The 22,422-nt window shown below is 47.7% G+C and overlaps 9 protein-coding genes and 1 non-coding gene across 10 annotated transcripts; 6 read left to right on the forward strand and 4 right to left on the reverse strand.

Annotated features, from left to right (window-relative positions):
• The first annotated feature begins 2 nt into the window (after nt 1-2).
• Nucleotides 3-2,026, forward strand: BDBG_03710 (uncharacterized protein). Its single transcript, XM_031721361.1, has 2 exons — nt 3-428; nt 501-2,026. The coding sequence occupies exons 1-2, from the start codon at nt 253-255 to the stop codon at nt 826-828; spliced, it is 504 nt and encodes a 167-aa protein (XP_031577894.1). The 5' UTR covers nt 3-252; the 3' UTR covers nt 829-2,026.
• An 80-nt stretch (nt 2,027-2,106) lies between these two features.
• Nucleotides 2,107-2,201, forward strand: BDBG_16883. Its single transcript has one exon. It is a non-coding gene; the product is annotated as a tRNA-Ala (tRNA).
• A 69-nt stretch (nt 2,202-2,270) lies between these two features.
• BDBG_03711 (uncharacterized protein) lies at nt 2,271-3,293 on the reverse strand. Its single transcript, XM_002625606.2, has one exon. It carries the CDS (start codon nt 2,863-2,865, stop codon nt 2,377-2,379), a length of 489 nt encoding a protein of 162 aa, XP_002625652.1. The 5' UTR covers nt 2,866-3,293; the 3' UTR covers nt 2,271-2,376.
• BDBG_03712 (4-aminobutyrate aminotransferase) lies at nt 2,623-5,464 on the forward strand. Its single transcript, XM_002625607.2, has 4 exons — nt 2,623-3,312; nt 3,395-3,430; nt 3,513-4,675; nt 4,751-5,464. Exons 1-4 carry the CDS (start codon nt 3,053-3,055, stop codon nt 4,792-4,794), a joined length of 1,503 nt encoding a protein of 500 aa, XP_002625653.1. The 5' UTR covers nt 2,623-3,052; the 3' UTR covers nt 4,795-5,464.
• Nucleotides 4,504-6,208, reverse strand: BDBG_03713 (transcription elongation factor spt4). The gene is made up of 4 exons (XM_002625608.2): nt 5,984-6,208; nt 5,703-5,900; nt 5,507-5,559; nt 4,504-5,405 (listed from the first exon to the last, which is right to left on the reverse strand). The coding sequence occupies exons 1-4, from the start codon at nt 6,062-6,064 to the stop codon at nt 5,372-5,374; spliced, it is 366 nt and encodes a 121-aa protein (XP_002625654.1). The 5' UTR covers nt 6,065-6,208; the 3' UTR covers nt 4,504-5,371.
• A 135-nt stretch (nt 6,209-6,343) lies between these two features.
• On the forward strand, nt 6,344-9,500 carry BDBG_03714 (protein phosphatase 5). The gene is made up of 6 exons (XM_002625609.2): nt 6,344-6,880; nt 7,037-7,117; nt 7,197-7,632; nt 7,710-8,315; nt 8,436-8,560; nt 8,635-9,500. Exons 1-6 carry the CDS (start codon nt 6,728-6,730, stop codon nt 8,668-8,670), a joined length of 1,437 nt encoding a protein of 478 aa, XP_002625655.1. The 5' UTR covers nt 6,344-6,727; the 3' UTR covers nt 8,671-9,500.
• Nucleotides 9,501-9,525: 25 nt separating this feature from the next.
• Nucleotides 9,526-12,228, forward strand: BDBG_03715 (DUF89 domain-containing protein). Its single transcript, XM_002625610.2, has 6 exons — nt 9,526-9,881; nt 10,000-10,070; nt 10,159-10,289; nt 10,413-10,525; nt 10,606-11,483; nt 11,601-12,228. Exons 1-6 carry the CDS (start codon nt 9,860-9,862, stop codon nt 11,829-11,831), a joined length of 1,446 nt encoding a protein of 481 aa, XP_002625656.1. The 5' UTR covers nt 9,526-9,859; the 3' UTR covers nt 11,832-12,228.
• Nucleotides 12,229-12,471: 243 nt separating this feature from the next.
• On the reverse strand, nt 12,472-15,252 carry BDBG_03716 (uncharacterized protein). Its single transcript, XM_031721362.1, has 2 exons — nt 15,014-15,252; nt 12,472-14,921 (listed from the first exon to the last, which is right to left on the reverse strand). Exons 1-2 carry the CDS (start codon nt 15,063-15,065, stop codon nt 12,580-12,582), a joined length of 2,394 nt encoding a protein of 797 aa, XP_031577895.1. The 5' UTR covers nt 15,066-15,252; the 3' UTR covers nt 12,472-12,579.
• Nucleotides 15,253-15,375: 123 nt separating this feature from the next.
• Nucleotides 15,376-21,661, forward strand: BDBG_03717 (PEK/GCN2 protein kinase). The gene is made up of 7 exons (XM_031721363.1): nt 15,376-15,770; nt 15,863-17,893; nt 17,954-18,283; nt 18,354-19,356; nt 19,417-19,847; nt 19,906-20,350; nt 20,433-21,661. The coding sequence occupies exons 1-7, from the start codon at nt 15,573-15,575 to the stop codon at nt 20,744-20,746; spliced, it is 4,752 nt and encodes a 1,583-aa protein (XP_031577896.1). The 5' UTR covers nt 15,376-15,572; the 3' UTR covers nt 20,747-21,661.
• On the reverse strand, nt 20,609-22,240 carry BDBG_03718 (pre-mRNA-splicing factor cwc2). The gene has a single exon (XM_002625613.2). It carries the CDS (start codon nt 22,189-22,191, stop codon nt 20,950-20,952), a length of 1,242 nt encoding a protein of 413 aa, XP_002625659.1. The 5' UTR covers nt 22,192-22,240; the 3' UTR covers nt 20,609-20,949.
• Between the last annotated feature and the right edge of the window lie 182 nt (nt 22,241-22,422).

Genomic DNA, 22,422 nt, shown 5'->3' on the forward strand with positions numbered 1-22,422 from the left:
TCTATCGCTTAGCGCGGCTATTGTGAATGGATCCCGCAAGTTCCGATCGGGCTAGGCGCCGGGCGATCTCTCAACACAGCGGAGTGCTAAACTATCTCTGGCCAATTGACCCGCAGTATGATCCCAGTAGAATAGACCAGGCCACTCAGCAATGCGAAACGCCGTCATACGACTCAATGCTCCATTCTAGTTGAGATTACCGTATTTATTGTTTTTATTCTGTGTCTTGTACGATCATCTCTTGAAAGCGCAATGGCAACTTTATCCGGAGAAAAGCCCACTCAGGTTTCCAAGAACAATACAGACAGGCAAGCAGAAGCTGCAATCTCGACCAAACGGAAAGCTACCGATAATTCTGCAGTTGACAGTGGCCTCCCAATCAACTTCACCTCCCGCAAGCCGCCGTGGTCATATCTCAAGCTTCAACTGTACGAAGACCCCGTTCTGTGTTTAGAAAATTGAGCTTCCAAGATACTAATCTAGCTCTAAATGTTGCACAGAATTACCCAACCAGATCTATCGGCGTCAACATCCTTCGATGCGCTTACGGCACGCACGTATCTTTCGTCCGCGCTCTCCCAATTCCTCGGTGTATCTGGCACGTCTATATCGATTGATATACTAAAGATCGAAACCATTCCCCCGGGCCTAAATACACTCTGGATTCGAGTTCCTCGCGACGACTCAGCAGCGGTGGTAGCAGCTGTTAGCTCTTGGGTTGGAGGAGGGGCTCAAACTGGCGCCAATGTGTCCTGGCGGATCCGAGCGAAAGGTGGTTTTCTGGGTGCGTTAGTGGGAGGGACGGGGAAGGAACTATTCGGACCTTGACGCTTCCAAACGGCATATTTTTCCATTGCTTTAGACGATAGTGCAAAAATGTTGTGGGCTACGGTCGTAGTTCGGAAACTGCGGGCTTCTAGATAACCGATCATCTGATCGGAATCTGCGGGAGTTAGCTCAAGCTACACTTGGCCATGGGAGTCACGATGCTACAAATATTTCGGAAGAAAATGGAGGTTGGTCGTAACGTTGTTCGATCATCGTCAATGGCCATCCGGTATTGAGGGGAGCTTAGAGCTTTCTCTTTTGGACCTCTTCCGAAATCTCAACTCTAACGTTGCAGATTCCTTCGGGGTTTAGCAACTTCGCCAAGGGTACATGGTACATGGTGCAACCAGGACATAACTTGTGGACGAGTATACATGAAGAGGGTGGTTTGGTGTTTTAGGTTGAGGGGCTGGTTGGAGAGGGAAACGGATTCAGGGGGGAACAGCGGAGAACCTTGAATCTGTAATCCAGTGGGCCGTGCGTATATTTTCTTATACATATAAGTCTTATACTCCCTAGATTGACGGCCTGCCTTTGGGTGGTTACTATCACTACACCTAAAGGCGGGTAAATCCGCACTTGAATAAAATATATAGGATTGAGATATTACGCCACATGTAGGACCACTGTGCACTATATCCTCACAACGTGGCTAAGTTGTAAAACTTTTAGCATTCTATGGTCCTCTTCAACTAACCACTTTTGCCAGTGATGACGAAGACATTGTAGAGTGGTATAATAGGATAATAGGTCTCCGACAACCTGCTAGGTCCATTGCCTTACCGTCTCTCATCAGATGGCCATTTTGTATGATTACGATGCAATGTTAATCCATACTATATAAAATACGATTTCTTTTCAGTTTCCGATTGATCAGATGTCTATCTTATTCACCTTCTCTTCGTTATTCCGGGTTTCCGGGTTTTCTTTCCTGGTGCTAACGAGTGAATAAAGTTCTGCAAGATATAGATATGTATATATTTATTAGCACTGGATATGGGCATTCTAAATATTTTGTCGTATCAGAGTAATCGTCATTATTTTGGGTCTTCCATCCTGAATTACTCAATTAATTCCGAGACGCCCAAATTTTTACATAGATCATTGTGTTAGTAGCTGCATTGCACTCCGTAGTCTTAGCTTAAGCTTCACCGTCGACTACCAGATCCAATCAACATCACCCAATGGCAAAATTAACCTTTCGACGGTTCCCATGGTTCAATCCGGAACCTTCGAAAACCCTTGAAGTGCTGAAAAATGCGTGCAGCATTCAAACATGGGCAATTGGTTTAGTGGTATAATACCCCCTTAGCATCAATTCGACAAGCGAATTAACCTGGGGGTGGTCCAGGGTTCGATTCCCTGATTGTCCATCTCTTTTTGTTTTTCATATTTATTTATTTATTTATGTTATTTAGCATCTACCAAATTCAGTAAAATTTCATGGTCACATTTTTATTTATTTTTTATTTTTTATTGTTTTCCCTATCTTCTCTTTGTTCTCCGAGAATTTTATTGTCAAATTGATCTATATGATTTTCAAAGCAGCTAGCTAGCTACCTCTGAACGGGTACGGAGGACGCTTTGGGAACTTGTGTCACAACTGCAGCCAGCGGGTTCTGGGGCCCAATGGCAAGGGCAGCAACCTTGGAAACCGGGGGAAGAAACCTGATCAACCGGAATATTCTGCGGTCCGGGAGCCCGGGGTCTGGTCGTGCTAAACCCCTTCTGGACGCTGCAATGGCCCAACCCGGAGGCAATCTCGGGATATGATTGGCTAGAGTCGCCGATGGGGCTGAGGGCAAGCAAATGCGGGGAGCGCGTGGCAACAGTGAGAGTTCGAGGCTTCGGCACACGGGGGTTCCCCCCAAGGGAAGGAGCTGGCGAGCCTCTCGCAGGCAGAGTGGGAAGCCGAGCTGCGGAGGAACTTTGGGCAACCTGACCTGTTTTCATATTAATATCTGCCAGAGCTTCCTCTTCGTCCTCCGTCCTCTTCGTCCAGTTCTTCTTCCAGCGGCGCGCATTGTCTCTTTTCATTTTTAATATCTCCTTTCTGCCTCTGTACTCTGTACCATAGCATTGATATCTCTGATATCAAGCTCTGCAGCCGTCAGATAGAGCTGCAGCGTAGACTGTGCTATTGACTGGCCAGCTAGCGAAGTGATCCATCTGGAACCTTAGCTTTCTAAACCTAGGTCTTCCTTCTACCCTTCTCATCCTTACAATGGCCTCCATTTCTCGATCAGTCGCAGGCTTGAGAGCTCTTCCACGGCTTCAATCGGTACGGTCATTTGCAACCACGCGGCACCTGCGAGCCAGTGCGGCGGCAGACAAGCCATTCTTCCCAAACGAGCCTGCTGGACCAACTATGAAAACCTCCATCCCAGGCCCTAAGAATCAACAGGTAGTTGCGGAGCTGTCTGAGGTCTTCGATACTAGAAGCATTAATATGCTGGCAAATTATGACGTCAGCGCCGGAAACTAGTAAGTTTGAGAATGCGAGCAAGCCTCGACCAGTGAAGTCAATTTTGGATGCATTATTTTAACTTGTTTTCCCACCATGTAGTATTGCTGATCTTGACGGAAATATGCTGTTGGATGTGTAAGTTCCTGGCCTTCTAACATTCTCAATTGAGATTCCATTGCAACCGCCGTCTTGAGTTCGTGGTTCTGAACCTACCTAGATATTCCCAAATCGCCTCAATTGCCGTTGGTTACAATAATCCTGCTTTGATTGCCGCTGCGAAGTCACAACAGATGGTTAGCTCCTTGGTCAATCGTCCTGCGCTAGGAAACTTCCCATCTCACGATTGGGCATCTATTCTCAAATCCGGCATCCTCACCGTCGCACCAAAAGGCCTCGACCAGGTGTTCACCGCCACCGCTGGGTCAGATGCAAACGAAACCGCGTACAAGGCTGCCTTTATGTACCACCAGCAGTTTGTACGTGGTGGCCCTGAGGTTGAATTCACCGAGGCAGAGATCGAGTCCGCTATGTTGAACAAGGCTCCTGGTTCCCCGCCCCTGTCTATTATGTCCTTCAAAACTGGTTTCCATGGCCGTCTCTTTGGTACCCTTTCCACCACGAGAAGCAAGCCGATCCACAAACTGGATATTCCTGCATTCGACTGGCCTCAAGCTCCATTCCCGCTTCTGAAATACCCTCTAGAGGAATTTGCTGCAGAAAATGCCGCGGAAGAGAAACGATGCTTGGAGGAAGCTGAGCGTATCATCAAGGAATACCATAACCCAGTTGCTGCTATTGTGGTCGAGCCTATTCAATCCGAAGGTGGAGACAACCATGCATCCCCAGCATTCTTCCAGGGCCTGCGCGAAATAACCAAGCGACACGACGTCCTCATGATCGTTGACGAGGTGCAAACCGGCGTTGGAGCCACCGGAAAATTCTGGGCCCATGACCACTGGAACCTCCAAACTCCACCGGATATCGTCACTTTCTCCAAGAAGGCACAGGCAGCTGGTTACTTCTATGGAAACCCCCTCCTTCGCCCCAACAAGCCATACCGTCAATTCAACACGTGGATGGGTGACCCAGCTCGTGCGCTTATCTTCCGCGCAATCATCCAGGAGATCGAGCGCTTGGATTTGGTCAACCACACTGCTGCCACGGGTGGCTATTTGTATGCCGGCCTCGAGCGCCTAGCGAAGCAATACCCCAACGAGTTCCAGAATTTGAGAGGAAAGGGCCAGGGCACTTTTATTGCCTGGGATAGCCCACGGCGTGACGCTGTCCTGGCGAAGGGGAAGAGCGTTGGGATCAACATTGGCGGATGTGGTGAGCGGGCTGTGCGACTTCGCCCAATGTTGATCTTCCAGAAGCATCATGGTAAGATATTTATACCCTAGTCTTCGTGTGTTGGTAACAGGAACAAAGCTAACATATACCGTGTGTGTGAAATAGCTGATATCCTTCTCGAGTCGCTGGAGAAGATCGTGAAGTCTTGAAGTAATTAGTGTAGGATTTCATTTTTATTTCTTGGTTTAGTACAACGGTAATTTTCTTGGACATGGTTACCTCATTTTAGTTTTTAGACGCATTGGGCCTTGGATGTTGTTTTCCCCTATTGGCGATTAATTTTATCTTTCCTTTTTCCCTTCCGCGTTTGTTCTGTGTGTCTGGTTGTTAGATATCTCAACGCCGCACCAGGAGGCCTTATTGGATGCCTTAATTTTAATTTTGTTTATTTGATGATTTCTGAAACCTATAATTAATTTTCTGGAGTTAAACGTGTGGTCCAAATATTGTGTTCTGTGACACCAAATCCAGTCATGTCGAATCCGCGGTAAGAATCGAAATTCGGGAGATGCTGTATTCGTTTCAAAAAGTTCGCCCGTCATACTCAAAACTAAACCAACGCCGTCTATTAAAGAAACAAAAAAGAAAACAATCAAGGTATATCTTCCAAGGGCCGTAAACTCCAGTCTGAAGAAGACCACCACTTTTTAAATAAATTCCGTCCTACCGTATCAAAATATCCAGACTCCCTCGACGAGAAAGCAAAAAGAGAACAAAAAGGTTCCATCAACCCTCCTCATCAACAGAGCTTCCGTCTCTCCTATATGTGACAGAAAGAGTTAATTAGCACACCCGAGAAAGGGAAAAACGCGCAGGCCGATGGGGATGGGTGGGTAGGGCAGAAAGGAAATGAACACATACGGAACGTATCGGACCCCCGAGTCTTCAAGATCACCCAGGACACCAGGTGGTAACTACACGCAGAAGAGAAGAAACGTCAGCCGATATCCTTCACCAAATTATCGAAGCCAGAGCAGAAAAAACAGCATTCATCCCCTTATATTTAAGTCCCTTTGACCGTGATGTGAATGGTGATGTGATTGGCGTCTCTACTCACCGTTCCCGTAACCTTAACCGCATACGTGCCTGACACATATCCCTCCAACCTCTGCCAGCGCGCCACCCACGACGCACGTTGGTCTGCCAGTGTTATCAGCCCCTCGAACACCTGCGATGTGCATTGTTGGATCTTTTCGCCGTTGCCAGCCAAGCCGAGGATGTGGTCGCAGTTGGGGCAGCCTTCGCGCATGAATTTCTAATAGCGTGGCAAAATTTGTTAGTGACTGCTATTAGAGAAAACGAGAGCGGGCAGAGAAGAGTGTGTGTGTATGGACGTACGCTGTGTACCTGCACTATGGAGCAGACCATGCAGGCGCGGAGGGATCGCTGTTGACCCGTGGGGACGTAGAAGGAAGACATGGCGCTCGCTCCTCCTATTCCTCTTGCTCTGCTTTATTTTTCCGCTCCGTTTTATGACGATATGTCGGATAGACTGTTCCACTGTTCCAACGTGTTGTTCCCATGTCTGCCCGAACTGACTCTGGAATGGTGTCCGGGATGAAAGTATGCCGCTGTGCTGACATAAGCGATCTGACGCACGGGCCAGGAACCAAAAACGGTCACTATTCCCAAAAAGGCCTAGTTGGCATGTGTTCTTGGCGCCGGAAAAAGGCAGGGAACTCTTTTCTTTTTCTCCAAATTCCATCGCTTTCCAATTTGCGGGACTAGCCAGGGAATCTGTGGAATCGTTTTCCAGACGTTCGTTCAACATACATACAACATACACACATGCGCCTGCACTGCAATCTCAGAATATAACTGCGCTACAGACCCTATCTGGAGTTAGAGAAACAGAAGTCGCAAAAGATAATCGCATTCGGCTTGTTAAATAACTACCCCACTTGTCGCGTGTTTCCTTCGAAGAGGTAACAAAAATACGAAATTAAAGGCGAGAGGAGCTCCCACCTCAGATTTAAGTGATAAGATCAAGAAGGAGAGGGTATATAGAGGGAGAAGGGAAAAAAGACGAGTTTTTACGGTTATAGTTCCCGCTGCTGGACCTACTCTCTCGTCTCGGCTCTGATGGCGACCACGGACAAGGAGGCTGCTACGGCCCTGAAACTACAAGGCAATAAAGCGTTCGCAAGCCATGATTGGATTCAGGCATTAGATTTTTACTCCCAGGCGATTGAGCAATATGATCAGGACCCTTCGTTCTTTTGTAACCGCGCGCAGGTATGTTTCCGTTTTTCCCTTTTCGGGTGACCTCGCATGCCGTTGCGGCGCCTTATCTTGCCTAATCCGAGTTTTACGGGAGGAGGAGAGTGCTCAGAAAGTCAAGGATACGTAGGGAAAACCTGCGACTAACTGGGTAAAATTTGAGACGTATAGGTACATATAAAGCGGGAGGCATATGGGTATGCTGTGGCGGATGCTACCAAGGCAATAGAGCTCGACCCCAACTATGTAAAGGTTCGGAATCGCCGTTTTACCCCCTCTTACACATGCTCGGTCGCGAGGTTCCCTATTAACCCGTTGAAAATAAAAACAGGCATACTGGCGACGGGCAATCGCGAACACCGCAATCCTTAACTCCCGCGCAGCGCTAAAAGACTTCAAAACTGTTGTCCGCAAGGCGCCAAACGACCGCGATGCAAAACTCAAATTGGCAGAATGCGAAAAACTGGTGCGGCGGATAGAGTTCGAGAAGGCCATCGAAGTCGCGGACCCTCCTTCAGCGTTTGAAGGGCTGGATATTGACGGCATGATTGTTGAAGAGAGCTATGATGGCGTACGATTAGGCGAGTCAATGACGCAGGAGTTCATTGACGATATGATTGAGCGGTTCAAGACCGGCAAGAAAATTCATAAGAAGTATGCGTTTCAGATTGTGCGGGCCACAAAGGATATCGTTTACGATGAGCCTACGATGGTGGAGGTTGGGGTTAAGGAGGGGACCAAGTTGACTATTTGTGGTGATACGCATGGTAAGCGCGCTTTTATACCATGATTTTTAACTTCTGACATTTTCGGGATCACTAGCTAACCAATGAATTCTTGACAGGCCAATTCTTCGACCTCCTCGAAATCTTCCGCCTGAATGGCTACCCCTCTGATACACACGCTTACCTCTTCAATGGCGACTTCGTTGACCGTGGCTCCTGGTCCACGGAGGTTGCCCTTCTCCTCTACGCCTATAAGTGGCTGCGTCCGCACAGATTCTTCCTAAACCGCGGCAACCACGAGACAGACGACATGAACCGCGCCTACGGCTTCGAAGGCGAATGCAAGGCTAAATACAACGAGCGCCTCTTCAAGACGTTCTCGGAATCCTTCTCCGTATTACCGCTGGCCACATTGATCGGTGATAAGTTCCTCACACTGCACGGTGGTCTGTTTTCTGACGATAAGGTTTCGCTGGACGATATTCGGAAGCTGAATAGGCATAATCAGCGGCAGCCAGGCCAATCGGGGCTTATGATGGAGATGCTATGGACGGATCCACAGACAGCGCCTGGGAGGGGTCCAAGCAAGAGAGGAGTGGGGATGCAGTTTGGACCGGATGTAACAAAGAGGTTTTGTGAGAACAATGGACTTGAGGCAGTCATTAGGAGTCATGAGGTTAGGATGGAAGGGTATGAGGTTGAGCATGATGGGAGGTGCATTACTGGTGAGTTTATTCCCTTTCTCCCCTTTTTCTTTTTTCTCTCCAGGTCTTCGTTACCTCAATTTTCGACGGGTGCGTCGATAGCTTCTGCTTTGCTGACTTTCGTTTCTTCTCCACTTTCAGTGTTCTCCGCGCCCAGGTACTGCGACAGCACGGAAAATAAAGGCGCGTATATCAACATCGGCCCAGAGCTAAAGCTCGAATTCCATAAATTCGAAGCCGTACCTCATCCCGATATTAAGCCGATGGTATGCTGAGAAATATACACAACTGCCCCCCATTTCGTGCATTCTTCCACAGTCTGCTAACGCACATTTTTTAGGCATACGCTGCGAATTCGATCATGTCTCTAATGTGATACCAATTCGACAAGAACAACCTGCACATGACACCTTGTCTAGGGGTCCGTCTTGGCACCCCGGTGATCGCGTCCTATTGGAAAGGAAGGGAATGGAAGGAGAGGAAGAGAAGGGACAGTTTAGATTATATCTGTTCACCATAGTTTCTCGCACGCTGCTACGCTGCCACGCTGATTCAAAGAATTTAGCATGAGATTTATACAACCCATTTTGTTTTGTCTATGAGTTTATTCTTCTTCTTCTCCTTTTTTATTATTTTTTTTATTATTTTTTTTGGGCCATTTTGCCCCTCAAGAGTTTTTGTATATGATTTTCTTTATATCTATCTGCCTTCTACAGCACAAGAGAAGGAGGTGCCCTGGCTTCAGGGGGAACAAATTATCTCTTCTCTTTTCTCTATCTTTCTATCCATCCACCTTTTTTTCTTCCCAGGAACTTTCACCAACCCCTTCATAGCTACCATCCTTTGTATTTTCGCCTGCTCTGCATAGCGATGGGGGAGTATAAACGTGTATGCTCATTTCCTTACTTCGGTTTTTCCGCTTAAAATCTTGCCGGGAAGTGGCTGTCTTTTGTATATAGAGAAATTGATTTAGAGTAGAAATCAATAACTATTATTGGCGGAGAGGAAGCGTTTTTTTGTCGAATATAAATGAGTACAACGGGCGGAGTTCAAAACAGGGGCAACCCCGTCAATACAAAAGGAACGCTTTGGATCCCTCAAGTCTAGTTTATTCGGTGAAGGATAATTCAACGCCGCATTGCCCCTCCATCCCAAATCTTTATAAATATATTTCTGAAGTTCTAGAGATATAAACTGCAATCTGCCGGTTAACAACTACACTGCTCTTGCTATAACGACTTATGGCTTATTATGGCGCTATTATAAGGCTACTCAACTTGGGCTGTAAACTATGAGAAACAGAACATGTCATGCGCTTTGTTGTATTTTCAATTTCAGTCCTTCTCTACGCTTTGATTCGATATAAATCTATGTAGGAATTAGTGGTTGGCGAGGTGCCCGGCGTTGGCGGAAACATATTGAGTGTCACTTACTTCCACAGCAACCTTGGTTTATCTCCACCCACCTCCTTGCATGCTTGTTTAACTATTTATCCTCCCTCTTCCAAATCCTATTTATCCTTCCGGACAAACACTCACCCAATAGAACCAGATAGAGGAAGCAACATGGAATTCGACACCAAGACCCGTAAGTCCTCAATTGATTCCCCCTTTGTTTCTGAACCGCCTTCCGAAACCACAGACGCGGGTACAATGGAGGGGTAGTGCACTTGGGGCGACCGGGCTAAGAGGCATCATGTAAACAGCTCCCTACAGCACCGGTGACACCTCATCATTTGCATACATATCAGCCCGGGACAGATGGCCGGTTATTTTGGTTAGTATACGTGGTTTTCCATAGAAATAAATACCTATTGACAAGTTCAATGTCAATTTGCTAATTCAAAACTACTTTGAATAACTAGACCAGTGCAATTGACGACCTCTCCCGCACGCTTTTCGAAGTCTCAGACGATGAAAAGAGAAAGGAAGGCAAGGGCATGGTGGGGAAGCTTGCTGAGCTCAAATATGAATTGCAGCACAATCGCAAACTAACGTATGTGCCCTTTCTTTGAAGCTCGACTGATCCTGTGCGGGGAGTCGCAGCCGGCTGCTGGGATCTATATACATTACCATCGGATGACTGACGTCGCAATGGCACGAGGATTACGAGAAACAGACCATTAGAAGATGATGGAGAATCGGATATTGCTATATATAACAAGGAACTTGAGGAACGAGGTCAACTCGTTTGGTTCAATGCTCCGTGGCTCTTCACTGAGTGCTATCTCTGTTTGTGATTTCCCGGACATTCAGTACATACCAGTGGTTTTTGGAGCAGTTCGAGCCTGAAAAGCTGACTTCGAGAAAAGATCGACGAATAAACCTGTTGTTCTCCCTCTCAACACACTGGAAAACGTACGATATATTCGCACGACAGAAGATGTCCACATTTAAATCATCCCGCCCAGCCGTCCTAGAATTGGCCGCAAAATACAAGGAGCTTATCCAACAAATCGAAAGCGGCGAAGGAGGCCAAGGCAAGGGACTAGAACAAATCGAGGAAGCGGAAAGGCTGCTCTTCATGGAGATGTGCGAAATCTGCCTTTGGGGGAACGCCACCGATCTCTCTCTCTTGACTTCCCTCACATACGAAGATATCCAGAAACTTCAAGGTGCCAAAGCACGCAAGGCTGCGGAGGAGAACATCCTTATTAACGACCTCCCGGCTGCCTTTACGATATTAAACTCTGCCAAGAAAGCCAGACCCTCGGAAGAGCGCCGCGTCGACATCGTCCTTGATAATGCTGGGTTCGAGCTCTTCGTCGATTTGATCTTAGCTGGTTACCTACTCTCTGCAGGCCTCGCAACAACAATCGTGCTTCACCCTAAATCCCTCCCCTGGTTCGTCTCCGATGTGCTACCCAAGGACTTCATGGACCTCATCTCCGCTCTCGCAGACCCGCAAGCCTTCTACACATCACCGGACGAAGCTGGAGACCCCAAAGCCAACGGCAACAATGCACAAGCCCTTTCTGAGCGGGAAGTAGAAGAACTCAAGTTCCTGTTCCAGCAATGGAGCAAATTCCATGAAGAGGGAAGACTGATCATCCGGCCAAACCGCTTCTGGACCACTGCGTCTAGTTACTGGCGGCTCCCGCACGAGGCGCCCGAGCTGCTGGAAGATCTAAAGGCGAGCGAATTGGTGATTTTCAAGGGCGATTTGAATTACAGGAAGTTAGTTGGTGATGTACGTTTCGAACCACCCTCCCCGGTGTTCCTGAGCATAAGAACGCGTACCCCATACACCCCCTTCTAGTTCCGGGTATGGGTTCACATACAACTAACAACGCACGCCAAATCATAGGCCCAGTGGCCCCTTACTACTCCGTTCACCACCGCAATCGGCCCGCTGGGGCCTTCATCAGGTATCCGTGTCTTAGCACTCCGCACTTGCAAAGCAGATACCGTTGTGGGTTTGCCGGAGGGCGAAGATGAGCGCCTCCGCGCATTGTCTAATGGCGGTGGGGAGAAGGAGCGCAAGTGGGCTTGGGGTGGGAAATGGGCGGTCGTTTCGTTTGCGGACGGGAAGGCTTGAGAGCTTGGTTTATAGGCAAGGTTATATCGACTCATAGAGCTAGGTTTGCTAGGGATGATATGAGTGACGAGGAGAGGAGCTGTTTCCGTCATGTGATATAATAGATAGACATAATAACCATGGATGGATACCCCATTTTAAAATTGATTGAATAGTGTTCAGATATTCATCCGGCCTCTCCACCCTCGCGCAGGGTAGTTTTGTGTCTGGCTATCACAAACACTGACTTTAAAAGAAAAATAAAATAAAATAAAATAAAATAACCTGCATTGGTCTGGGAGAAAAGTCAAGAAAATTCACCACTTTTACCCATCCATACATGAGAATTATGGTTTGATATGATATGCAAGGCTTTTTTATTGTGTATCTATGTAGCCACAATCTACGCATACATTTCTACCAAGCCCGAAAAACAAAGAATGACAAAAAGTAATAGCGATCCACAAACACCACTCAACGCTCATGGGGTGCTGCGCATCCTAGTAGTAGCCTTAAATAATAATAATAGTTGAAAAGAAAAAGGGAAAGGAAGGGGAAAAGACTCCACGAAAACTACATCAACCGGGTATATAGAAAATCCTGGCCAGTACCCCTTTGACGTTAAAAAAAAAAAAAAAAAAAAAAAAAAAAAAAAAAAAAAAAAGAAAAGAAACCAAATAACAAAACCCAATCCAACATCAAGCCTTTAGTCCTGTCACCAGTCCCCTAGCACGCCCACTAAAACAAAGACGAGAAAGAGGAATGCAAATCAAGCTGACCAAACATTTTCTTTCCCCTCAGCGTTTACCCTTTTCCTCTGATCCCTGAGTTTGAGTCGCCTCATAGCTGCCGCCACTCTATCCGCTGGAAGTGAATCACGTTTTAGGCTCGCGGGACTATTAGGGGAGTCACTGCCGCGGAGTATAGACTCCTCTCGCTGGAAGGGGACCTGACGATTAGTCGCCGTGGCCGCTGCAGCCTTGGCAGAGGTCCTCGAAAGCACACGGGTCCCGCTGACTTTCCGTCTGAGGTGACTTTGATACTGACTTGAAAGTCTTGCCGGAGGGTTTGTCGGGTTTGAAGATATATGGACCATCGAGGGTCTTGGGGACAACGCTGAACGCGCTTGTAGACGTGGTCTTGGCGTTCGCTTGTCAGGTGAGGACACCGGGCTGTTCTCCAATGATGGAAGGGTAGGTGGTGAAGAGGGCGGGACCGGGGGATTATCTCGATAAGGAAGAGTTCTGGTAACGCGATTTTTGGGCAGAGCAGGAGAATCTTCCAAGTTGGTCGTTGGCTCGTTGTGGTCCTCACTGCAGTCAATCAAAGTGTCTGTTCGACGCCGCGTAGTGCGCTCAGGTCTAGTCCCATGTCGCTCAAACACGTGTGGTTGGGGTTCGATCGCATCAACATGTTCGTTAAGGGTGTTTCGAAAGCTGTCGCGTCTAGGATCACTTGCATTTTGGACAAGGTCTTTTCTGGGGCTTTCCGCCTTTATATCTTTATAACCCTGGGAAATTCGAGTTCCCGATTCAGTTCCTTTGCGAGAGTCATACTTCCCATCTTGCCTATCCACTGTGTCATGCTCACGTTTCATATCCGCAGCGTTTGGCAATACTTTGATTTCACCTTTCCGCCTAACACTGCCATGAGAAACGTTTTCCACAAGTGATATATTGTGACGGAGCGAGTCGATAATATCCTGCATGTGTTGCTTTTCTTCGGTAAAGGATTGTTTTAAAAATTGCTCCGCTTCTTGGTGGTGTTGCTTCGCCTCATCTAAACGGTTCTTGTACTCCTGAACTCGGTCCTGCAGCTTTTGCTCTTTCTGCCTTAGCCTCGCTTCCTTAGCTTTCCGCCTGTCCTCATAGCTCGTCATCTCCTCCTTGAACCTGGCGAGACTCAGTTTCAATGCCTTGTTCTCTTTTTGAAGTTCGATGGCTTTACGTTCTGAACTCTCAGCTAGGCCTTGAAGCTTCTTTGTATTCAATTTGTTATTTTCTAACGCCTCGAGCTTGGAATTAGCCAATTCAAGTGCCTTTTCCGTTTCCCGGAGTTTTTGGCAAACGTCCTCTGAGGCTGTATTATGTTCTTGAGACTCGCCATCGCTGTCTATCATCCCGTGTCGCTCTAGAGCCTTCCGTAGCGAATCTGCTTTGCGCTTATACTGTACAGCTAAGGCTGTCTGTTCGGATAGCTCTTTAAACATGTCTTTATTTGACCCCGTTTTGTTCGTGCCGTCTACCATTCCAGCTGCAAGCTTAGAAACGTGAAGCTCCATTTCCGAAACTTTGGCCTCTTCTCGTTTCAACTTTTCTGATAAACGCCGCATTTCTAAATCCTTTTTCTTCGCGTAAGATTTCGCAACTGATCGGTATTGAATCAGCTTTTTAATCTCTCGTTCAGTTTTCGCCCTATAACTATCGAATTCAGATTTCCAATATATCCCTGACTGTGAATGTGGCTCGTCAAGATTTGTCGTCACATCGTCTTCGCTTTCGTCTTCATACCTATCCTTGGGTGGATCTTGATTCCCCTTGGGCCTGGAGGTCTCCTTAGCAGGTGAGTGAGGTTTTCGATCCATAATATCGAAAAGCTCGTCATTTTCATTTCGTTTCCTTTCTTCACCTGATTTTTTGCTCCGAGCCTCGATGAGAGATTTGGTGAGCTTGCTGCTTTTTTTACCGCTTCCCTCGTGTAGTTTGCCTGTCCATTGCCGGCTTATATTACCATTATACGCAGTCGATTCGAAGGGAGACTTCTTTCGTTCATTGTCCACAACTCCTTCACCAAACGATACAGTCTTCCGTCGCGTCGCTGCAGTTCCTGGTGTGAGCAGAATGCTCTTTGTGGGGGAAGCCATCGGCGGTGCAGGTTCATCTGACTTTCGAAGGGATGGTTGCAAATCTAAAGGGCCTGGATTTTCTTTTTTTGGAGGCATATGTATATCAGTGCCCTTGCGATTGACGGTGGGCTTTAATGATTTAATTGGAACTGTAAGCTCGTCGTCGGTGGCATCGGGGCCTGGCGTGCCCACAAAGGCACTTTTGAATGCCCGAAAAGCAAATAAAGGAGCGGGGGTTTCTGGAGCTTCCTGGACTTTGGAATCGTCTATCGAGAGTGTAAACAATTAGCAATTGGAGCTTGAAAGGAAATTTCTTGTTGGCAGGAAGGCGTATAGAGGCGGTGTGGAACGAACATACCTGCAAAGCCGGTGTACTCACCGCGTGCGGAACCAGCCAACCAGCCTAACATGTTGGCAAAACGGCTGGAAGTTGCTTGAGAGAAGGGGATGCTAAAACTAATGACCAAATATCAGAGAAGCATTGTCCCGTATTGCGCTCACTGGCTTGCCGTTGTGGGAATGCCTAGCAGCTCTCTTGCAACGTTGGGTCGAGTTGGGGTTGGTTTGTTTACTTCGACGTCACTCAACCGGCTGGCGCGTGTAGCGCGGAGAACGCGATGTTTAACTACTGTTTCCGGCTTAGTGTGTCAATTTAGCCGGCCACTGGCGCCGTAAGGGAAAAACATTGTTCCAGTGCACCGTAGACACATCACAACCCAAGACCGCCTTCCATCTTCCCCGCTAACTATGTCAACAGTTAAACCTCAATTTAACGATTTATACCCCGCGATCCTTTCTAATCATGTCTAGGTAGAGGGCTGCAGCTTCGGCTGCATCTTCGTTGTCTACTCTTTCTGGGAGCAACGGACATCACGATCTTCTTCTAATGTGTCCTGCATCCATTTCCGAAGTCCGCCATGCCTCACAAACACAAGAAAAGCAATGTCCTGAAAAATGGCGCTCCAAAAGTAGAGAAAAAGGAGAATCCTCCTGAACCACCTGCTGTTCCCCCTACCACTAACTACAAAGAAATTCATGAGAATGAGGCCGACGCCTTGCGCTCAATATACTCGACTGATTTTGAGGATGTAGAAGTCCGACAAGCTGCTTGGCATGTGAGTACCGTACAAAATGCGTTCGCCTTTTTGTATTTACAGATATACGCACATATATATACGGGAGGATGTACTCATGTTCTGGTAAATAGCAAGCGTCTGAAGTAGCTTTCAAATTGCATCTGAGAGCTTCCTCGAATCCGGACGTGCAGGTTGTCTTGTTAGTTTCGCTGCCTGCGACATACCCTAAGACAGTCCCAAATTTGACCGTCCAAGGTCTTGATGACCTCCGGAGAGGAGCTAAATCCAGGATCAAGGATGTGATTGAAACTAAACCAAAAACCCTTCTGGGTTCGGAAATGATCTACGAACTTGCACTATCCGTTCAGGATATCCTCGAAGATGTCGCAATAGCACAAGCCGAGGACAAAGACATACCAAGCCTGGAGGAAGAACGGATAGTCCAGGAAGCCGCAGCAATACAGCAAGCCGAGGAACAAAAGCAGGAAGAGCGGAGGAGGCAGGAACAGGCCACTGCTGCAGAAGAGAAGGCTTTACAAACGCTACTTGAGAGCAAAATTAAGCAAAGACAACGAGCGAAGGAACAAGTGTCGCGACGGAGAAGCAAGGTGGCTTTCGAGGATAGTGAGTCCTTTGACACTGGCCTTGTTTCATTTGACCCACCGTTAGTAATGAATGACTATGATGAACGACCTATTACTTTCCGGTCGGTACTTGGGAAGACATTAATTGCCAGTGCGCCTCACAAGGAGACTTTCACAGTGAGGCCTGTCATTTCTGGAAATGGGGCTCATGTTCCACTCCTCGTCCTTAAACAGCTATTTATTCGGGAAATGGGCTTGGAGCGTGACCTCCGCCAGGAAATTAGGGCGAGCGAAGACAAGCTCGAAATCCTAAAGCGACTGAGACACCCAAATCTGGTTGATTTTATTGGATTTAAGATATATCGCCCTCTTGGCCCCGAGACATCCCACGAAAGCGCATGGCATATTTACACTTTGTTCGAGTATGCTAACAAAGGATCGCTATCTGAGCTGCTTGACATGATCGGGAGTGTGACGGCAGACACCGCAAGGGCCTGGATGTTACAGCTGCTTGATGCCTTAGAGTATTATCATCGTAACGGTATTGTTCATGGCAACATTCATTCTGGACGGGTGTTATTGTTCAGAACCCAGTCCAACAACACCATACTCAAACTTCTAAGTGGTGTGGAGGAATCGCTTCCAGTACCATCAGGAGCGAAGCGAACTTTAACTTCCTCCCAGTCTCCATTTTGGATTCCACCAGAGCTCACACAGAAAGGTTCTCAGCCCAGCACCAAAACTGATGTATGGGATCTAGGGATAGTTTTTCTGCAAATGAGTTTTGGAAAGGACATAATGCAGCGGTATACATCAGCCAACGCTCTTATGAATGCGATCGATCTTTCAATGCCTTTGGAGGAAATGCTTGGGGAGATCTTTAGACCGGACCCTAAAAAACGCCCCACTGCATTCCAAATTCAACCATTCGAGTTCTTTCGAGTCGATGCGCCACTGCTTGAACCATCGGTTGCATCCAATCTAATATCGCTACGAAGACGAAGCCGGCTTGATTCCCAGGGAGCCCTCCCTTCATTTTCTCGGTATGGGCAGGACTTTGATGAGGTTGGGCGCCTGGGCAAAGGAGGTTTCGGCCAGGTTGTGAAAGCGCGAAACAAGCTAGACGGAGGGTTTTACGCAATCAAAAAAATCTCCTCGAAGTCAGGGATCGCCCTCAAGGATACTTTATCCGAAATTATGCTACTATCAAGGCTTAATCATCCATACGTCGTACGGTATTTTACTGCGTGGCTCGAACGAGACTATCATGCTCTTGACGACGAGGCAGTGTCATCCACCGAAGCAAATTCGCGTCATCCTGAAGACGACGTGGATTTCGGATATAGCACAAGTGGACTTGATTTTATAAGCTCAAAGGGGTATCCTGACATAGAGTTTGGGTATGATAGTGATGGGCATGACGACACTGATACGGCATCGGAAGAATCCGGCCACCATAGACAATGGAGCCCATTAAAAACAGATGAAGGCCCAAGCCTTCAGAGGCTGAGATCTGGATCATCATCCCACACTGTGACAACTACGCTTTACATTCAGATGGAATATTGCGAGAAGCATGTAAGCATATTGCCACCCAGGTTGCTCTCCGAGCAAAAATAGGTTAACATATTTCGCTAGACACTCCGCGATTTAATCAGGAACGGATTATATGACGACATTGAGTTTTCTTGGAGATTGTTTCGACAGATCGTGGATGGCCTAAGCCATATCCATAGCCATGGCATTATTCACCGGGATCTGAAACCAGATAATATATTTATCGATGTTGCGAACAACCCGCGCATCGGCGACTTTGGCCTAGCTACGACTGGCCAGTTCACAACGGCAGTTCGATCTTCGAATGCCACAGACATTGCTGGGCATTATACCCGGAGTATAGGAACCACCTACTATGTTGCCCCTGAAATGAAATCTGTGTCGGTCAGCCAGTATAATGAGAAGGTTGATGTGAGTTTTTTATTAAATATTCTACGCCTACGAAAATTATACCCGAATGGAATAATACTGATGATAGTAGATGTATTCACTTGGCATTATATTTCTCGAAATGTGCCATCCTCTCAAGACGGCGATGGAGCGCGATCACACATTGCAGAACGTGAGAAAGAAGGTTCATACGCTCCCCTCAACATTCGAGGTACCAGAGAGGGCCATACAAGGAGAAATAATTGAGTCCCTCCTGAGCCATCGTCCAAGTGAACGACCCACTGCGGCAGAACTTCTCCAAAGCGGCAAAATACCTCTACAGGTTGAAGAAGAAATGTTTCGAAAGGCTATTATGGGCATTCTCTCCGATCCTAACTCACCGGACTACAAGAAAATCCTTTCAGCTATTTTCTCCCAGCCAGCGAGAAAATTCGAAGACATCGCATGGGATATGGACTCTCGCGGAACACCACCCGCTGCCGAAGTGTTGCTTCAAAGTCTAGTAAAAGAGAAATTGACATCGATATTCCGGAAACACGGCGCTGTTGAGACGACACGTAGCTCCCTATTCCCACGTTCTGAACACTATCCCCCAGGGGTGGTTCGTCTTTTGGATCCTGCAGGCAACCTTGTTCAACTGCCCTACGATCTCACCCTTCCGAATGCTCGCTCCGTACCTAGATTAGACTCGTCCATCGAAAAGATCTTCACTTTTGGCACCGTCTACCGGGAGTCTATACACGGAGGAGCGCCGCGTGGTCACCGTGAGGTTGACTTTGACATGATATCACATAACACTTTGGATCTGGCACTAAAGGAAGCGGAAGTCATTAAGGTCTTAGACGAGATTTTGAATGAATTCCCTTCCCTGAGATCTGCCCCAATGTGTTTCCACATTAACCACTCAGACCTCCTTGACGCGATTATGTCATTTTGTCGAATCAGCTCCCAACAAAAGCCCCTGGTTAAAGAGGTCATTAGCAAGTTGAATATTGGACCGTACTCAATGCAAAAGATCCGTAGTGAGCTTCGATCTCCAACTGTCGGGGTCGCGTCTACATCTGTTGACGACCTTGCCCGCTTCGACTTTCGAGGTTTGTTCCTCCATACTGACTCCCTTCTTAGACCTGACATTTTTTAATGCCAAATAACAGATAGCCCAGACAAAGCCTTAAAACGCCTTCGTACAATCATGGAAGGAACGGAGTTTGCAGACCGCCTCGCTCCGATATTCGCCCGTCTAAACGCCGTGGTGTCGTATCTAAAAGGATTCCGTGTGAAGAGAAAGATCTACGTAAACCCCCTGAGCAGTCTTAACGATAAATTCTTTCGTGGCAGTGTTCTCTTTCAATGCGTTTCCGACACAAAACGACGAGATGTCTTTGCGGCCGGAGGACGATACGATAGCCTCATTCAAGAATTCCACCCTAAGGTTCTATATTCAGGCAACCAACGTCATGCCGTCGGATTCAACCTCGGATGGGAAAAACTGTGCCTCTCAATGTCGAACTATTTGAAAGGGTCAAATAAAGCTTTCCTTAAACAGGGAGAGGCGGAAATAAGCGGAATCTGGCGGGCAAGACGGGTAAGTTAAACCTTCTTTGGGGGGGTGTTCAGGCTTGGCATATTCTGATTTGAAATAGTGTGATGTTCTCGTCGCTAGTTTCGATGCTACAGTCCTTCGTACTGTGGGAGTTGGCGTCGTTCAGGACCTGTGGGCGCATGAAATTAGTGCTGAACTTTCCGTTGATGCTTCCTCATTGGAGGAGATCCTTGCGCGGTATAAGAATGATAACCATAGCTGGGTCGTGATCGTCAAGCAGGATAGCATGGACCGGGGACTGAAAGTGAAGAATATTAGCACCAAAGAAGAGTTTGAGGTGAGAAGCTCTGAATTGGCGGGGTGGCTTCGAAGCGAAATCGGCGCGCGGAATCAGCGTGAGCATCTAACAGGTGCCGGCAAACCACTGAAACATCTGTACCATCAAGAATCCAACAATTCGGTCAGAGAGAAAGACCAGGACGTAAGGATTTTAGTAGCACTCCACCGGAGCAAGAAAACGAATAGGCGAAACATCATTGAGGCCGGTATGTTTGTTCCCATTGAAAAGACTACGTACCCTTGGTGCAAGGAACTATTGTTCTAACAACCCCTTTTTCCTTCTAATAGCAATTCGCGAATCACGCAACGTGATGGATAGAGCGCTTGACGGACCTATTGCGGCTATTGACACTCGAGATGAGGTTTTGGAAGCCCTCCGGGATACCCGTCTTTCAGACCCCGACAGGTGGCGGACAGTGATACAGAACTGCCCGCTGACAGAAAGGAAGTATATGGCTCAGGTCCTCGAAATGCTCAACGACCTTGCCAACGAGCGCCGAGACCCTCAGGATGGGAAGGAAATCTATAAGAATGCGTTTATTTACAACTACCGCACCGGCAGTTGTATCTATTATGATCTCTCACGTAGTAATGAGAAATGAGCCATATGAGAGATGAATATTAGTATGAATGAGCTATGAATGACATGATAGCAGGATACCCGTATATTTCTTTGGTAGCTGAGTTTGCCATGCAGGAGCTCTGTCTCTCACCGTGAGCATTTAATGCTTACTAAAATGAGAAATAGTTCCTCAACGGATTAAAAAAATACTATTGTACAAGCAAAATTGAAAAAAGAGACGTATCAATCGCTATCATCACTGTCATAAGCCACTAGTGGTCCACTGGACACCGGGGCGCTTGGTTTTGTTGTAAAACTCCCCCCCGTAAATCCGTTCAGTGCGCTTAGAGTTGACCCAGATAATATACCACCCCCACTGGTTGCCTGCTGCTGCGGTACTTCTGCTGGAACATCCTCAATTAAACGACCTTCCGCCGGAGGTTCGATTTGCTGAGTTGCTTTCCCTTGCTCCAATTCCCTGGTGCGAGCATACCAAACCTCGTCAGGGGGTTCGTAGCCACTAAGCCCAAAACTCCCCTCAATCTTCTTCCGTTTCCTCGCCTCAGGATCTCTCCCTTCCAACTCCGCCACAAACTCCGCAGGCAGGGCCTTCCTGACTGCCTCCGCTGCCTGCTCCTCGATACGCTGCGCGTCCCGCTTCTGCGCCAGCGGGTTCGGATCAACCGTCGCCCACCGCACATTGAGCACCTCATTATGGTCCAGGCTCTGATGCGACATCGCCTCTTTAGCGAACTGAGAATTTGCTTCGTTCGTATATGTCACGAACGCCACGCCTCGAGAATTGAGCACGCGGATGCGCTCCACCTGGCCCCATTCGGCAAAATGTCTCGCGACGATCTCCTCAATGTCATCCGAAACGTGTATCCGGCCGATATACAGTGTTCTGTTCTGCCTCATAAAGCTGCCCACGCCACCCATGTCATCTCGGTAATCGCTGTGTTTATCGCGGCCGAAACAGTCGACGTTCGGATTGAACAAGTCATGCAGGCCCGGGAGACGGTGTAGGTAGTCGCACTCGTGGCCCTTGGGGCATAGGCCGCGCGCAAAGAAGAGACAAAAGTATGAACCGCGAACCTTATCTGCGCGCGTGTAGCCGCTGTCGCGGGCTATGCTGCAACGTGAAGGGGCAGGTTCTTGTGAGAGGTATTTGTCCTCGCGATCGCCACCGGACCATTTGTTGTACCAGATGTTGAAGATCGTGCCTGTTTGGGGTGGGGGTTCGGATTTTACTGTAGCTGGGTCGACTTGAGGTCGGGCTGGCCTTCGCTTTCGGCGGATTATCTTTTTTGTCTTCTTTTCGGCGTCTGTTGGGTCTTTAGTGGTGGTCGTGAGGGAGGTGTCTGCGGGATTGGCGACGGCGAGATCTGTGGAGGGTGCAGAAGCTTCTCCTTCTTGTGTTATACTATCTGGCCCGGGAGAGGTAGAAGGAGCCGTAGGCCGCGGCATAGTAGCTGTTTCATCCATAGCTGAAGATGTGATCGCGAGAGGGATGTTGGTTTTGTTTATGTTGAAGCTGAAGATATCAATCAATCTGGAGGTCTCGAAAAAATTAGATTATGTAATCACAAAAGCTGACCACCATCGTCCCGCGATATGAGCTAGTTACGCTTTACGGTGCTGGGGAACGACTTTTCTTCTAGACCTGTTCCTTATTCAATAGTAAATCATCCCTTTCGAGCTTATTTAGGAGTCGTT

This window comes from Blastomyces gilchristii, assembly GCF_000003855.2.
Source record: "Blastomyces gilchristii SLH14081 genomic scaffold supercont1.6, whole genome shotgun sequence".
Taxonomy (NCBI): Eukaryota; Fungi; Ascomycota; class Eurotiomycetes; order Onygenales; family Ajellomycetaceae; genus Blastomyces; species Blastomyces gilchristii.

Coding starts and splice junctions, on each gene's coding strand:
- BDBG_03710 (XM_031721361.1), top strand. CDS start 253: ATGGCAACTTTATCCGGAGAAAAGCCCACTCAGGTTTCCAAGAACAAT. Junction 429..500: donor TCATATCTCAAGCTTCAACT/GTACGAAGACCC, acceptor AATGTTGCACAG/AATTACCCAACCAGATCTAT.
- BDBG_03711 (XM_002625606.2), bottom strand. CDS start 2,865: ATGAAAAGAGACAATGCGCGCCGCTGGAAGAAGAACTGGACGAAGAGG.
- BDBG_03712 (XM_002625607.2), top strand. CDS start 3,053: ATGGCCTCCATTTCTCGATCAGTCGCAGGCTTGAGAGCTCTTCCACGG. Junction 3,431..3,512: donor GGAAATATGCTGTTGGATGT/GTAAGTTCCTGG, acceptor GAACCTACCTAG/ATATTCCCAAATCGCCTCAA. Junction 4,676..4,750: donor GATCTTCCAGAAGCATCATG/GTAAGATATTTA, acceptor TGTGTGAAATAG/CTGATATCCTTCTCGAGTCG.
- BDBG_03713 (XM_002625608.2), bottom strand. CDS start 6,064: ATGTCTTCCTTCTACGTCCCCACGGGTCAACAGCGATCCCTCCGCGCC. Junction 5,901..5,983: donor CCATAGTGCAGGTACACAGC/GTACGTCCATAC, acceptor CCACGCTATTAG/AAATTCATGCGCGAAGGCTG. Junction 5,560..5,702: donor CGGTTAAGGTTACGGGAACG/GTGAGTAGAGAC, acceptor TTCTGCGTGTAG/TTACCACCTGGTGTCCTGGG.
- BDBG_03714 (XM_002625609.2), top strand. CDS start 6,728: ATGGCGACCACGGACAAGGAGGCTGCTACGGCCCTGAAACTACAAGGC. Junction 6,881..7,036: donor TCTTTTGTAACCGCGCGCAG/GTATGTTTCCGT, acceptor TGAGACGTATAG/GTACATATAAAGCGGGAGGC. Junction 8,561..8,634: donor ATCCCGATATTAAGCCGATG/GTATGCTGAGAA, acceptor CACATTTTTTAG/GCATACGCTGCGAATTCGAT.
- BDBG_03715 (XM_002625610.2), top strand. CDS start 9,860: ATGGAATTCGACACCAAGACCC. Junction 9,882..9,999: donor GGAATTCGACACCAAGACCC/GTAAGTCCTCAA, acceptor TCATGTAAACAG/CTCCCTACAGCACCGGTGAC. Junction 10,290..10,412: donor CAGCACAATCGCAAACTAAC/GTATGTGCCCTT, acceptor TACGAGAAACAG/ACCATTAGAAGATGATGGAG.
- BDBG_03716 (XM_031721362.1), bottom strand. CDS start 15,065: ATGTTAGGCTGGTTGGCTGGTTCCGCACGCGGTGAGTACACCGGCTTT. Junction 14,922..15,013: donor TGAGTACACCGGCTTTGCAG/GTATGTTCGTTC, acceptor CACTCTCGATAG/ACGATTCCAAAGTCCAGGAA.
- BDBG_03717 (XM_031721363.1), top strand. CDS start 15,573: ATGCCTCACAAACACAAGAAAAGCAATGTCCTGAAAAATGGCGCTCCA. Junction 17,894..17,953: donor TGGAATATTGCGAGAAGCAT/GTAAGCATATTG, acceptor ATATTTCGCTAG/ACACTCCGCGATTTAATCAG. Junction 20,351..20,432: donor GCGAAACATCATTGAGGCCG/GTATGTTTGTTC, acceptor TCCTTCTAATAG/CAATTCGCGAATCACGCAAC.
- BDBG_03718 (XM_002625613.2), bottom strand. CDS start 22,191: ATGGATGAAACAGCTACTATGCCGCGGCCTACGGCTCCTTCTACCTCT.